Raw genomic sequence first — 15,730 nt, 5'->3', positions numbered from 1 at the left:
TTGGGGGAGCTTGGCACTTCACAGCTCTTCACTCCGTTTCATATGATGTACAATTGCAAGGGTCTGAATAGACCTGATACCCAGCTGATGATTCATTGTAATATCAGCAGACGGGATTCGTTTTACACAGCTGTGTTACCATGGCAGAGGCAAACTATAGGCTTGTTCCTACATAATGACCTGCATGTACAATACAGTATGCTCTCATCGATCAACAAATCAATAATCAATAGTAGTAATTAGTAATTAATTCACACATGCTGTATATGGTTTGTAAGCACAATAATATAAATGAGACCAATCTTAAGTAAGAATAACAACAACGGAATCATACAATAACATTTGCTCAGCTGTTTGTTTAATGGTCATACACATGCTCTAGAGAGTGGAGAGAAGAGCTCACCCTTCCACTCACTGGCTGCCAAGACATGAAAAACAAAAGCCTGAACTGCCATACACACAACACAAGATCAGGCCGCTTGAAAAACCTTTTCTGCAGATCCGGGCTTCTGGCTAAAGAGACAGAAGAAATGCAAATCAAAAGAAACACAGTCACTCACACCCTCGAACAGTCTCTCACAACCTCACACCCTCAAACAGTCATTCACACCCTCAAACAGGCTCTCACACCCTCAAACAGTCACACCCTCAGTCACTCACACCCTCAAACAGTCATTCACACCATCAAACAGTCACTCACACCCTCAAACAGTTACACCCTCAGTCACTCACAACCTCACACCCTCAAACAGTGATTCACACCATCAAACAGGCTCTCACACCCTTAAACAGACACACCCTCAGTCACTCACACCCTCAAACAGTCATTCACACCGTCAAACAGTCACTCACACCCTCAAACAGTCACTCACACCCTCAAACAGTCACTCACACCCTCAAACAGTCACATCCTCAGTCACTCAAACCCTCAAACAGTCATTCACACAGCTGAAGCAGACCTTGGGAACCATTTGAGAGAGACAATTTAACAAATACTGAGACGTAAATACACAAAGTTTTAAAACCTGGTAACTAAAAATCCAGAGATTTCCCAAGGCATTATATTGAGCTATAAAAGCTTACCTAAAATCCTGGCATGGACGGGCTTATAAAGTGATTAAGTGGGTACTCAAATAATTGACATACAGGTTAAAATAATGGATATGCATGACCAATAATATCAAAGGTGTTCCAAATGTTATGAAAGAGCCCCAACCTTTCATCTGTTGTTCATCCTTTCCAAAGCCATTTTGGTGACAGACACCCGTTGTACTCAATGACAGCACTGTGATGTTTCAGATCAATCTAAGCATCCATAAGCATCTAGAGTAGACGTACGCACGCACGCACACACGCAGACACACACACACACACACACACACACACACACACACACACACACACACACACACACACACACACACACACACACACACACACACACACACACACCTACTGGAGGAGGATGTTGTTCTATCCTCTGTGTGACTATGAGTGCCTCACCGGGGCTGCTTTTGTCCCACATACAGAATGCAGCAGAGCATTATTCATCATAGCACGTGACCAAGCTCAGAGAACCACACTCACACCCGCGATATGGAAAGATGTTTTATACTGTATGTGACTGGAAATAGTACATTACAGGGAGTAGGCAATGATTGGGTTGTGCCTGAAAACACCACGAATTGAAGTATGTGCATCTGCCCAGCATCGTAAAGGAGATGCTGCATACTGTATCTTCTATTCGTATTTGATCGTTTGCTTTTACCCAGTGAGATGCTCTAACTTAAGTGTCAGCCAGGAGTGTTGTGAATAAATCAGGTAATCACAGCGCATGCTATTAATATGCTTGGAGGAAAAGCGGCACACAGCTCCACAGTAATCAGGTCAACACCTCTACCCTTCTTCCATCCATTTTCATTAGAAGTAAACGACAAGAGCTGAGAGAGGATATGGAGTGTTATTCCCAATGGAGTCCCTGTAAAACCTCCATCCACTATCAGCAGTAAAACTCTCCCTGGCCAGATTACAGAAAGTGTATATTTATTGGATGCCTTAAAATAGTGAGCAGAGACCAATATCTCATGAAAATCTTTACAGGAAATGAATTTGATGACCTACAATTGATTTTGAAAAATGGACTTCAAACAACTTAGAAATGGCATGACTGTGATAACATTGTGCAAGAAATTGATTACCTAATGAATTAAGAAAATACCCAGCAAACCAAAATTGTTCTGTGAAGGTTCTGTTACAGGCAGCGGTGGAAAAAGTACTAAATTGTCATACTTGAGTAAAAGTAAAGATACCTTAATATAAAATGACTCAAGTAAAAGTGAAAGTCACCCAGTAAAATACTACTTGAGTAAAAGTCCAAAAGTACCCGATTTTAAATGTACTTTAGTACAGTGGTGGGAAAAGTACTACATTGTCATACTTGAGTAAAAGTACAAAGTAAAAGTAAATGTTATACATCAAATTCCTTATATTTAGCAAACCAGACGGCACAATTTTCTTTTTTATTACTTTTTTTGACAGCTAGGGGCAACTCTAACACTCAGACATAATTCCCCTTGTTAGTCAGTATGTGTTACACCTGTACTGGTTGCCGTCTCATTAGTGGGAAGGTGTTTAACCTGTACTGGCCAAGGTGCTATTTAAGAGTGGCTGGCCCAGTGCTCCAGTTGTCTTGATAGATGCGGAGGGTTAACACCTTTAAAGGCACACCCTACTTGATTTATAAAAAATATTGATTTCCCTGATTTTGTTTTGCTCCACCTTTTTTGTTTGCTTAGTGTCTTTAGGTTTGGTGTGGGTTTATCTTTTGTTTGCCTCTTAGTGGGCAAATTTAGTGGGTGCTCATGGTGGGTGTCTTTTAGGTCCCAGTTGTTGTTGCTATGCAACTTTCAGTGGACACCCCCATGTGTGTCTTTCAGAACCCCTCCTAAAAACCCACCTGTTTCGTTTTGGTTGTTGTCAGTGACTCTTTGTTAGTTCCCCTTTCTGTTTGAACAACAATTTCTAGTTTTCTTGCTGGGGAACGTAACAGTTCCAGTTCCCCAGAACATTGTTCTGATAACACAAACTGTCCAGTCGGGGTGATGATTATAGAATGTTTGTATAAAACATTTGTCTAATGTTGCAAGAACAGTTCTAGAACACATTTAATCTGTTCTTTATAGGTTCCCAGAATGTTTCATTAGGTTGTGGGAAGAGTCTGGTGGGAACAATGTGGGGACATCACAAAATATATGTTCCAGAAACGCCAAAACTGTACAGTTGTGCAGATTATTATAAAATGTTTATTTTAGGGTGCAAAAAACACTCAACTGATGATACAAGAATGTTCCCAGAACACATTTTGTCTGTTATTTAAAGGTTCTCAGAATGTTTCATTAGGTTGTGGGAACAGTCTGGTGCGTACATTGTAGGAACCACGGGACGGCTCATAATAAAGGCCGGAACGGCGCAAATGGAATGGCATCAACCACATGGACACCATGACAAACTGTGGCCTTGTGATTACATTTTTTTGTCAAATATGGTCAATCAGGACACAGAACAGTTATTAAAATGTACTTGTACTTGTAACACTGTATTTTATGATTTTCTTTCTTAATCACGTGGGGTTTGCAAGTTTAAAACTCACATGTGAAGATTGTCAACATATGAAGTGTAAAAAATATGGATGTGCTTGCATGATAAAAGTCTGTTTAAATGTCCTATGAATAAAATGAAAATGCCATGTGTCTCTATATCACCTACAATACAGTCCTCAAATGCAAATTGCCATGAAATCTGGAGAGAAACAAAATGGGGATATATTCCAATCTGATTTCTTATGCTTTAATTTGCATGCTGAGAATGTTGTGGTAAGATTAGGTCAAACTTAAATATAAAATTTTCTAAATTTTCTTGAAATGTTCTAAGGACCTCCATATCAAGGTAAGCTGTATATTGTGTGAACAGCAATGGAAGATGAAACCTAAAATAAATATGCTATGAAGATCAGAAAAAATTACTTATTTCATTCTTACAACATTAAGGGAATGTATGTGCAACCTAACTTAAATGTTGTATGAATGTTTTTGTAACATCGGGTGAATGTTTTTGCACACTAAAAGAAACATTGTAGAATAATCAACACAACTGGACAGTTATGCTGTTTTGGGAACATATCTGTTGTGATGTCTCCACAATCTTCCCATCAGACTGTTCCCATAACCTAATGAAGCATTCTGGAAACCATTAAAGAACAGATTAAATGTGTTATAGGAATGTTCTTGCAACATCAGGCAAATGTTTTACACAAACATACAAACTTTGGAGAATGTTCTGTGGTGGTTGCTACAGATGTTGTGCACAACATTTTAGTGAATGTTAGGAGAACATAAAAAGGATTTTCATCTGAAACATTATTGATAAATAGATTTTATTAAAAACATTCTCTGAATGTTTTTGGTATGATATCGTCCTAATGTTAAACTGAACAAAAATATAAATGCAACATGCACAATTTCTAAGAATTTACTGAGTTACTGTTCATATAAAGAAATCAGTCAATTGAAATAAATAAATTATAAATTCTGTTGGTCACAAATACCTTTTAAAAAAAGTAGGGTTGTGGATCAGAAAACCAGTCAGTATTTGGTGTGACCACCATTTGCCTCATGCAGCGGGACACATCTCCTTCACATAGAGTTGATCAGGCTGTTGGTAGTGTCCTGTGGAATGTTGACCCACTCTTCTTCAATGGCTGTGCAAAATTGCTGGATATTAGCGGGAACTGGAACACGCTGTCTCACATGTCGCCCCAGAGCAACCCGAACATGCTCAATGGGTGACATGTCTGGTGAGTATGCAGACCATGGAAGAACTAGGACATTTTCAACTTCCAGTGTAATAGCGAACACCCCGCCGGTAGGCGTCTGATTGCCGTCAATTTCGTGCGATTCTACATGTAGATTCGTTTTGCACTCGGATTGCAAATTACGGACTTCGCTGTGTTCAGAAGTGCTAAGTCCAGTGTTCCAAAACATTTTTGGCCCGCAACCCCATTTTAATATAAATTATTTTTCACGACCCCACCATGTAAAAAGAGTTATGTAATCAACAGCCAATGTTTACTTTTTTTATTTGGGCTTTGACAGTCTATTACAAATCAGTCTAACAGTATTTTTTTTTACAGTATGTCAATATGAAGACGATATGGTTTGAAGTGACTGAAATGCATCAGAAAGGTATTGGGAAGTTCAGAAGATCATCAGGCAATAATGTTGTATGATCTGTGTAGAAGTCTGATTTAGTGCCTGGTCTTGTCCACTCAGTTCTAACGGCTTGTTGGCAAACTAGAGGGAAAAAGTATGTACATACGTGTTCCTGAGGATCTTTCAGTGAAGGGGCCATAATATGTTGTAGCTTAAACCATTCAAAAGATAGAGACACATTTGTAGGAAGAAAACAGAAACCGCTCTGTTTATTACAACCACATCTAGCAGCTACCGGAGGTTACTGACGTAACCCCGGTTCTATGATCCAAGCTCAAATGTTCTCTTGCTGCCCCATTTTCAAATCAGGCGACCCCTAGTTTGGGAAACCATGTGCTAAGTACTCTCGGCTGACTAACACTACCAGTGTGTCTGTGCCATTAGGCCACTTAGAAAAGTCTCTGCATTGACCATCTTGTTCAGAAGTGTAAGTGGGTCATCCAGCAGTTCAGCGGCCACATGCAGTCAAGAAGTGACCGAATGGAAGAGTAGATGAGATCAGGGAAGATCACAGTCATAGAACAGCTGAGAAATAGATCTGGTAATACATTATGAATGATATCTCAGCCATGTGAAAGGAGGTTGCTTAGAAATGTATTTTACATACACTGGTGCTAATTAATTTCCATTACCAGAACAATTTTTTACCCTGACAAAAATGAAATTTCAAGAGATCAATAGCGGAAGGAAGGAACCAACATCATATCTGTAATTGAGTTGCCAAAAAGACCACAAATCAATAGGAAGTCCGGGAGTCTTTGTTAGTATTTCTCCAAACCGCTTCCTTTGTTTAATCAAATAAGTAACACAATTCCCCTCCCAACCAAATTAGGAATAACAAATCCGTTCAAATATACCCACCCAACCCTCTCACTCTTAGTGTTTGCCCGTTTTCAAATAGTCAAACTTTGAATGCCATTATCTTCCAGTGGAGTAGGAGGCTGCGGTATAAGGAGGACATGAAGTACTTTTCCTTTGTTTTCACATGTAGCTACAGCATGAAAGGAGAAACTTCCACCAAATCTCTCTACAAGGACTGTAAATATAGCACAACATCCCACAGCTATGAAAGACAGTACATGGAATAGTTTCCCCACATTCTTCTTGCTTTGTAATAGAAAAAAGAGCTGTTGCAGAGGAAATGTGAAAATCCACTGATGAGTGAAGGAAATGAAATGAAGAAGAAACCCCGATAGAGAACAGACCTCAAGGGTCTGTGATGGGAAAATGATCACTTTATTGATGGATTTGACAACGTGAGACAGAGCCTTTCCTGCTCTGATTACGTGGTAACATACAAACAGCTCGCACATGTGATTGAATTCACAGACCCAGAAGTTTGGGACTGTTAGGCTGTCTCTAAGGATCAGCTTCACATTGTAATGATACGTGTACCAGAGAGTTGATTGAAATAGTAGGGAACCACGTTTCCTCTGAGTCCTCACACAAAATCTGTCATATGTTTACCTACCGAATTCCTTAGAACTCAACTGAGCCCATCTCTGTCATTTGTACACCTCATTTTGTGTCCAACTGCCTACACACACTCTGAAAGCATCTACCTATGGAGAGTACCTGGTAGTAGAAGTCATTTCTTACAGTTCCCTAAAAACACTGAGATTTCATTTGACCAGGGACAAAGAGCTACAGTGTAGCATAATATGTTTCACATTGAATTGAGCCCTCATTTTTACCATTTAACCTCAGCAATGAATGTACAGAGCAATGTAAGTAATCTGACCTCTCTGCTAAAAGATGTGTCAGAGAATAATGTAGAAAAACCAAACCCCAGCTACTGCCTCTTCACTTATATTCTGACATTAACCTGGCAAATAGTATTAACAGAAAACAGTAAACACAAGTCATTTTTACTGTGCAATTAGTAAGTTGTCTTTTGGTCCATTGCAAATAACATCAACAACATGCAAGCCAGTCTTTCTTGGTTGAGGGTTGACAAGAGATTAACTGCTACTCTTCAAGTTTTATGAGAAATATTAATGTGATGAAAATTACAAATTGTCTGCATAATCAAATAACATTCAGCTCAGACACCCACACATACCCCACAAGACATGCCACCAGGGGTCATTTCAAAGTCCCTAAGTCCAAAACTAATTAATGGCAACGCACAGTATTATACAGAGCCATGATTGCAGGGAACTCCCTTCCATTTCTAATTAAACAGCAAAATTACCTTTAAAAACAGGATTAAACAACATCATATGGAACAGCGGGAACTGTGAGGGGACACACACAAACACACACACAAACATACACACTCTAACACACATTTTTTGTTGTTGTATTGTTTGTATATGGTTGTATTTTAAATGTGTGTGACTGTACTTGTCTATCAGTGTATCAGTGTTTTGTTACTTGTCATGTTTTGTGTTTTTTGTGGATCCCAAGAAGAGTAGCTGCTGCTTCAGCAAAAGCTAATGGGGAGCCAAATAAATACTCTCTTCCATATAAAACAAAGCAAATAAACAAATAAATACTCTCTTCCATATAAAACAAAACAAAATAATGAGCTAAATCCAAATCCCCACTATCCATATACTCTGCAACTATGAAAAATGCTAAATCATGCTAAATCACATGCACATTCACTGAGTAAAATACACAGAAAAAAGTTAATCTCGTTATTCTCCCTACTTTTCATGATATTCTTTCAAGCTATTTTGAAGCTTGAGGTAAGAATATATTAATAAGATATCCCCACAGAACATCAATACATTTCTCTTTCTCAGGGGGGAGTTGCACTGATGGACTAGATAGATTTCACAGCTGAATCTAAAGAAATACTGCATTGACAACATACTAGACATTCTAATGCATTTTCCTTCCTTTTGCACCAAAATGTGTAACTCAACTGGTTAAAATGGCTGAATGTCATACATACACAACAAGAGCCTCTGGAACAAACCAGACCATGTAACCTGAGTTTGTTTGCATGCAAGTACAAGTGTCTATATGCATGTTTGCATTTATGTACAGCCATTTGCATTTGTGCGCATGGTGACACCCCCGTCATACACTCATTTCGATGCCACATACCTGTAACTAGCTAGCTAACGCTACCAAACCAAATCAAGGACATGGATTTCAGTAGAGTCAAAGCCTTCTAGTTGTACATGTGTGTCCTTTAGCATTGGGTTTGTATCAGCCTACACGGTGTCTTATCGCTACTGAAGTGCAGCACAAAAAAAGTACACTGAGGTTGAATGGGTTCTCACCCAGTTTGAGAACTGTTCTGCACACCTTACCTTTCTGTATACAATCATGTTGGGTGATTCATCCGCTACTCCATTACTCCCCACACTGTTGGTCTGTGCCATGATCCAGTAGGGTGAACAGCCTCAGTAATGCTCAGGTACTGAAGTAGAGAGATAGGACAGTGGAGAACATTATGGCATGGAAGCATTAAAGAAGAATCCTACAGGAACAAAATGTCCCTTACCTTTAAGCTACATACAAAACAGAAAAATACTTTGAGTGCATATTAGATGTGAGTGAGTCTATTTCCAATCATAGGCTGACATGGTAGAAATGTTAATATCATCAACTAATTGATGTATTAACCAAATGTTTTGGCTGGCTAATTTCAGTACAAATAGCAGTAATTACAGTGATGTGATCATCATTATTATAATCATCACCATCATTCTCCTCCTCCTCCTCCTCATCATTTCATATTTTACCATTATATACATTCCTTCAGTGTTCCACCCGTTTAACATATGCACAATATCGAGATTTAATGAAAGCTTACACAAAGGCCTTATTGATTTCTGCCTTGCTATCGTGCTTATTGACATTGGAGAATTCAATAGCTCCTGAGATGCGAAAAGGCAGCACGGTGAAAACGTGCAGGCAAGCTCTAAATCAAAAACAGTGGATGTAGGGGACTTAACGAAATAGGCTCGGGTTGTTTCTCAAAGGGAAAGTAAAGAACAATGTGTAAAATACATTTATTTTAGTGCTATTGAAATATAAAACGTGAATACAAAGAATACAAAATACCCTTTCATTACAAACGGTGAGAAATGATCGAGGGCAATTTTGTGTGCATCCGAGGTTCAGTATCTTATCTTCGCCCCAAACGACACCCACCGCATCCTTTCAAGGATTATTCCAAAATACATAGCATATGTAAATATCATAGTCTTCCCTTAGCTCCCATCATCACAAAGCTAATAATAGTCAATGAAGTGTCTCCATCAAGCCAAGACTCCTATAATTTCAGCACCATGGACAGCTACAGCAAAAAGCCCCGCTCCCTTGATCACTTGTCTCGATCTATCGTGAATAAAAGGAAAATATGTAAATAAGCAATCGTTCTTTGATGATTTACCTGAAAAAACGCACAGCCTGAGAATATCCTGTTTCTTTGCAGAACTGGTGTGCAGTACGTGTGATAGGCTAGGCTATGTCAACTGGCAGACATAGGAATTCGAAGATAATTCATTGGCAATTGTAAGAGACAGGCATTCGATGCAGACTTGGTTGCTACCGCTTCCCTCTTCTCCAAAATGATGCTGAAAGCACGGGCGCGCGGCACCCACAGAATAACGTGAACGTGCATCGATCCATGACCAATCACGTGCAAGGAATCCAAACCCCTATCTGGCACATTTACAGGGGACCGTCAGATTGAAGTAGCACTGTGTTGTTGTTATAAAACAGTAATGGTGGTCACACATTTCTTTAAACACATTTTGGTGAGCTGAGCAGAGAAACAGGCATACTACTGATGATGATGATAATGATGATGATGATGAATTGGGAATACACATTTAGTCAATTACATGTAATGGTGTAATGAGTACCCACCAAAACCTACAAATAAATGTATCTGTGTAATCATTATGTATTGCTTATATTTCTGTTACACACTGTGACATTTTGCATATTCAATAGTCATTATAATTTGTCTTTTTTTTAGCATACCTTGCTAGAATGTTAATCATATTGACATAGCCCAGAGATATCTGATTAGCATTTAGGTCATTAATTGGATGGCCATTGTCATAAAGATGAGCTAATAATGATATTCTCATCTGTAGCCTACAAAACATCTTCCTTCACTTCCTTATGCAAGCACAGTATGCATAGCTTTCAGGTTCAGGTGACACTGTGTCCAAACTCTTTTTTGTCTTCAAGTCCTGTTTGCTGCTGTGGTAAAATAATACACTATACTCAGTCTTGAATATCCAGAAATGATGAACCTCCTTTGATGCAACATTGTTGGCTGGGTGGCACACCACTGTCAGAGCGCAAGGGATTTGCAAAGAAATTAGCTTCAAGACTCATGTGTCACTCTCATCCCAACCCAAACCCGGTTCTTCCATCTCACTTTCATTATTCTCCTCAACCTCACCTTACATTGAATCAGTTTTAATATTTGAACACATTTTTTCAAAGGCTTAACATTTATGCTCATCATTTATTTTGATAAAATAGAAGTATCTGATACTCTGTTTTTTTGTTGGCACCTACTCTTGGTCCCTTAAGACTCTCAATCCATATCATACATTTGTTGGCGTGTATAAATACACTACTATTTTTCCATAGAAATGTTTATGGTACATGTCCTCTCAGGATGGCAAGTTACTATAAATGCTCATTTTAATACATGCAGTTAACCCAGAATACCTAGACCTGGCAATCTACCACCAACAGTTTGTCTACAATCATATCAAGGGGCTTCCCCCTTCGTCAAGCAGAATAGTTCTCCATAATCCTTTCTCCCTCTCCCATAATTCCATATCTATTTGAGGTGCCGGTACTCAGTTCCGGTGAGCTCCTGTCCAAGTCAAGCACTGCCTCTATGCAGTATATATATATATATATATATATATATTTCCTGAGCTTTCTTATATTTCCTAGATATAGGACAAACACTTCAAAACCTTGTTTCTTATGAGTTATACTTTTTTTTTTTTTTTTTTTGCAATTTATAATTGTGTTATTAAGTGCATTTATGTGGGCTATAGTAGTAAAGGCCAAATCCAATATTTTATCAAATAGTTTTCTTACATGTATTTTTTCTATACCTAAATGGGTCCTAAAATTCCAAATCAAATAGCTAAATGATCCACAGTATGACCATCTTAAACAATTCCATATGCCAGTTTAGACGCCCCCCCCCCCCCCCCCCCCCACCCACCCCATCCCTTATGCACTTATGTACTTTTATTTAAGATGTCTATGTTTTTTTGAGGATGATACACAGTTCAGTCGTCACACAGTCAAGAACATTAGAGCCATCTGGTGGTTCAAGACAGAACACTGCCCAAACTAGTGCAACGATATCAGAATTACTGCTAGACAACATCCAGACATAGCTTTGGAATACTACACATGTGCCTTATTTGATTGATGCTTACAAATGCAGAGATCTAATGTAGTAGGCTAGCTCAGTTAGGAAAAATCTATGAGAATATCATTGTATCTAGTTGTGTGGAGAAGCCTCTCCTCAGTAGGTTGATGGTGCATTAATAAATATGATTGGCTATTTGGTATTAGATATTAGCATTGTTCACGCCACGTCCAAATCATCCGAAAGTATTTCAAATTGATTGTGAAGCAAAAGTGTTCAACGTAAAAACTCAAATCCCCAGAATGCACAGCAGTTTGAGTCCTCGCCAAAAGAGTAATGGTTAGAAAGTATACCGATTTTATCAAATTAACGTCAAAAGTAAACATTTGGGGGATTTTAACTAACCATTTTCGTAACCATAATGTAATTATCATAATCTCATACATTAATTACCCAAACCTGCTGCGTAACATGATCTCCTAACTTGTTCCCAAAAGTCAAATCTGACAAAAGCTGTATCCCATCTAGTCAAAACTAACAAAAAGCGGAAACAAAAGAAATCGCAAATTTCTAGAAACAAATTTTTGTGAGCTGGGCAGAGATACAGGCACACAGCTGACAGCTTTCAGTGTTAACACCATACACCTAACGCAGGAGGGCTGACATGGCTTTGAAAAGAATACAGAAGGTGAGTGTGTCCATTAATTTTATAACGTCGTCATGTTTATAAACGGTTGGTCGATGTCCTGTCACAAAATTCCACGATAACATACTATAGCTAGCTAGCTAATTTTAGCTTTGGACGTTAGCTGTGTCACAAAATTCCACGATAGCATACTATAGCTAGTTAGCTCATTTTAGCTTTGGACATTAGCTGCGTAGCTATGTAACCTTAGTTAGCTACCTACCCATCTAGCTAAACCATTGGCTACTTTGTCAACAATGGTTTAACTTGTCCTTTATTCCCCACCAAATAAATACTCAATTTTCATCGCAGCAATAATGACAATTAAACGTTAGCTAACTATTAATGTTTTACCTTGTCAGGCTGGCAAATCAAAGCTTGCTAATGTTAGTAACGTTAATGCTACCTGTTGTTGGCTATTGGCCTACCAGCATAATCATGTCAATCAGTAACGTTAGCTAACTACGTTAACTAGTTATCGGTGTAACGTTAGCTAGGTAAGTTAATTGTATCGACGCCATAACTAGCTAGCTACAGTAGCTAGTTAGATACTCGTAAATTAGCTAACCAACGGGTCTGTTAGCTACTGTAACTTGTAAGCTAGTTATGTTGCTGTTCTGGTTATTCCTGTCTGTCAATGAATAAAAACGCTTCTGGAATCCTCATCACCACGAGTGGGCTATTGTAGCTATCTTTGCTTGTTTTACTTTCAGTGTATATTTCAACAGAACATTCACGTTAATGCGCCTTTATATAATTCATGAAATTCAGCAGTAGCGAAATTCTAGATATATTGGGGTCAATTCCTAGTTATATATGTAGTTAGGTACCTTATTTATTTAACCAGGAAAAACCCATTTAGACACAGCGTCGCTTTTGCAAGGGAGATCTGGCCAAGAAAGCAGCAGCTGTCAATAAACATTACAACATGTAAAACATACAGCACAACATGTCACCTAGCTAGCTACTTGAATTCGTATAAAGCCATATAGACCACAAGACTGACTTGTCAAAGTAGCTAACAACATTGTTGGGTAGACAATGAACTATATGTATAGAATTTTCCCCCTATGCACAATTCATTGTGCTACATTTTTATTTTATTTTACAGGAGCTACATGACTTGCAAAGGGACCCTCCTGCTCAATGCTCTGCCGGACCAGTTGGAGAGGACTGTATGTTTCACTAAAGCTTTTGTGGCCATCTCAAACTTAAATGAATGCAGAAATACAATTTGATGCATATGGAAATGAAGGAGTATTGACCTCAGTCAATTAATTCCTTTTGGCTCCATTTTGTATTTTATTATTGTCAATAATTATATGATTTGATGTGATCTAATGTCTCATCTTTCTTTTACAGTGTTTCATTGGCAAGCCACAATCATGGGACCTGTAAGCCCTCTTCTAAATTCTCATTGTTTCTATATCTTTAGCAGACAATAGTGTCAATATTGTGTTTTCTGATGGAAGCTATTTATTCTGCTTTGATCCCATTGTTATAAGCATAACCTTTTTGCACCAAAGGAACAAGTGTTAGTCTCCTTGTCTTACTATATAGCCTACTATAACTGAGTTGCTTGGATGTGTGTCACCTCCAGTAAACCCCCATCACACTTCTGTTACTGTAAACAATGACAAGTAAAGGGAGGGTGACTGTGGGCTTTAACATTCTATGGAGTATTGAGTGTCATTTTACGGTTCACAGCACTGTTTTAACAAGGAACCTTTCACCCCTCTTTTAGACTGACAGCCCATATCAGGGAGGAGTGTTCTTCCTCACCATCCACTTCCCAACAGACTATCCCTTCAAACCACCAAAGGTTAGAAACACCTCTTCAGCTCCTGTTACACAATATTCCCCTGGGTATAGAGTACCCTTAACCACATGCCGTATGTATGCCTGACTTTTTTTCAAAAAACATTTCTCTCCATGTATTTTCTTTCCATAGGTAGCCTTCACAACAAAAATCTATCACCCAAACATAAACAGTAATGGTAGCATCTGTCTGGACATTCTGAGGTCACAGTGGTCCCCAGCACTTACAGTTTCAAAAGGTAAGACAAACTGGCTTACATGCGTGGTTTGTAAACCAACTTGTTTTTCTGTGCATCTTTTGTACCCTCATGGCAGTTAGTTGAAAAATGCATCTCAAATGTTTGCCTGATTTTGTTCTCCAACTGTTAAGCTTGACAATATTGATAATGACAATATTATTGCTGGTGTACTTGCAAAATAAACTCATCCTGGTTATCCCTGCCTTTTGTTCTTCCAGTTTTATTGTCCATATGCTCTTTGCTATGTGACCCAAACCCAGATGACCCCCTAGTCCCAGACATAGCACACATCTACAAGCAGGACAAAGAAAAGTAAGTTGACTCGCTCTCTCACACACACATGCACACCATTCTTCTTTTAGCAAGAAAAATATATGAACATGACATTCCTTTCATGTGTACAGCATGTAGTCAATTATAGAATTGACATCTCTTCTGAAAGTAGACACTCCTACAAGATACTGTATCTACTGTATAATGATATGGCTGCTTATAACAGACTGGCTGAGTAAGATTTGGATGTAAATTGCTCAAATCTTTGTTAAACCTGGTTTACATTTTATTTTGTTTTTACAGGTACAACAGATTAGCAAGAGATTGGACTCAAAAGTATGCAATGTAGAGGACTGAAGTTTGAGACAACGGAAGAGGTTTAAGCAAATTAACTTCATGGACACTTCTGAAAACAGTACTGTTGCCACACCTCATCCACACTGGTTCAAGAAGTGTTGTATATGGGAAGCACCAAATTAACTGTTTTTATGCTTTGAAGTCATTATTTTCCTTTTGTTTGACGTTCCAAATGTTATAACTTATTATTCAGTTGTTTCTGAGATGACCCATAAAATAACAGACCAATTATGACTCCATCCCCTCCATCTTATAGGTTTTCTCCTTTTAGAGATTTTTATTGTGTAGTATAAAGCTATACTGAATCTATTTTTATTATTTTGCATTAAAAAGTTAAACAAAAAATAGATCCTGTCTTTATTGTTATTCTAGAGACACCTATTTATTTTAGATCTGCACAAGTGCCTGGCAGTTTGGGCTAGGGCTTTTTCTGATTAGAGCAGTAGAATTCAGAAATTCTTATGTCATTTTGTATTTCACCACTAGATGACAGCATTTACCTCTTCTCACCTACTACACAGGAGCACGACTCAGTTGAATGCAAATTCCAATTAGGGCTATAATCTGGCAGGTTACTCAAATAGATTACACAGTTACCTTGTTTTTCTCAAATCTATAACTCCAGTTAATAGCATTTTTTAAATTTAAATTTCTGCTACGATCAGGTTTAATTATGACAGTGCGTTCTGACTTTTCAGATAGGATGTCTAGATGGAATATGGCTTTTGTCAAATTGACGTCAAAAGCATATTTTTGGGGAGGGTTGGTA

At 38.4% G+C, this 15,730-nt stretch overlaps 2 protein-coding genes across 5 annotated transcripts in view; one reads left to right on the top strand and one right to left on the bottom strand.

Moving 5' to 3' along the window:
* LOC115193685 (regulator of G-protein signaling 7) overlaps positions 1-9,794 on the bottom strand; it is a 50,799-nt gene extending 41,005 nt beyond the window's left edge. For 2 of the 4 annotated variants that reach the window (XM_029752591.1, XM_029752587.1), the window contains exons 1-2: positions 9,622-9,794; positions 8,534-8,643 (exon numbers count right to left, since the gene is read on the bottom strand). In XM_029752591.1, the coding sequence (XP_029608451.1) occupies positions 8,534-8,605 (72 nt within the window). In that variant the 5' untranslated portion in view covers positions 8,606-8,643; positions 9,622-9,794. Of the gene's footprint in view, positions 1-1,216; positions 1,341-8,533; positions 8,644-9,621 lie in introns of those variants that run through there. The other 2 variants (XM_029752588.1, XM_029752589.1) reach the window with 2 other exon arrangements.
* Positions 9,795-12,124: 2,330 nt separating this feature from the next.
* LOC115193684 (ubiquitin-conjugating enzyme E2 D4-like) lies at positions 12,125-15,306 on the top strand. Its single transcript, XM_029752586.1, has 7 exons — positions 12,125-12,277; positions 13,386-13,449; positions 13,637-13,668; positions 14,019-14,096; positions 14,226-14,331; positions 14,550-14,643; positions 14,908-15,306. Exons 1-7 carry the CDS (start codon positions 12,254-12,256, stop codon positions 14,951-14,953), a joined length of 444 nt encoding a protein of 147 aa, XP_029608446.1. The 5' UTR covers positions 12,125-12,253; the 3' UTR covers positions 14,954-15,306.
* The last annotated feature ends 424 nt before the right edge of the window (positions 15,307-15,730 follow it).

The sequence above is a fragment of the Salmo trutta genome, chromosome 5 (genome assembly GCF_901001165.1).
Source record: "Salmo trutta chromosome 5, fSalTru1.1, whole genome shotgun sequence".
Taxonomy (NCBI): Eukaryota; Metazoa; Chordata; class Actinopteri; order Salmoniformes; family Salmonidae; genus Salmo; species Salmo trutta.
This window is presented reverse-complemented; position numbering and strand designations above follow the sequence as displayed.

Bases quoted from the DNA above. Each gene is read 5' to 3' on its own strand.
- LOC115193684 (XM_029752586.1), top strand. From the start codon at position 12,254: ATGGCTTTGAAAAGAATACAGAAG. The intron at 13,669-14,018 runs GTAAGCCCTCTT...CCCCTCTTTTAG, and splicing joins AAGCCACAATCATGGGACCT to ACTGACAGCCCATATCAGGG. The intron at 14,644-14,907 runs GTAAGTTGACTC...TTGTTTTTACAG, and splicing joins TACAAGCAGGACAAAGAAAA to GTACAACAGATTAGCAAGAG.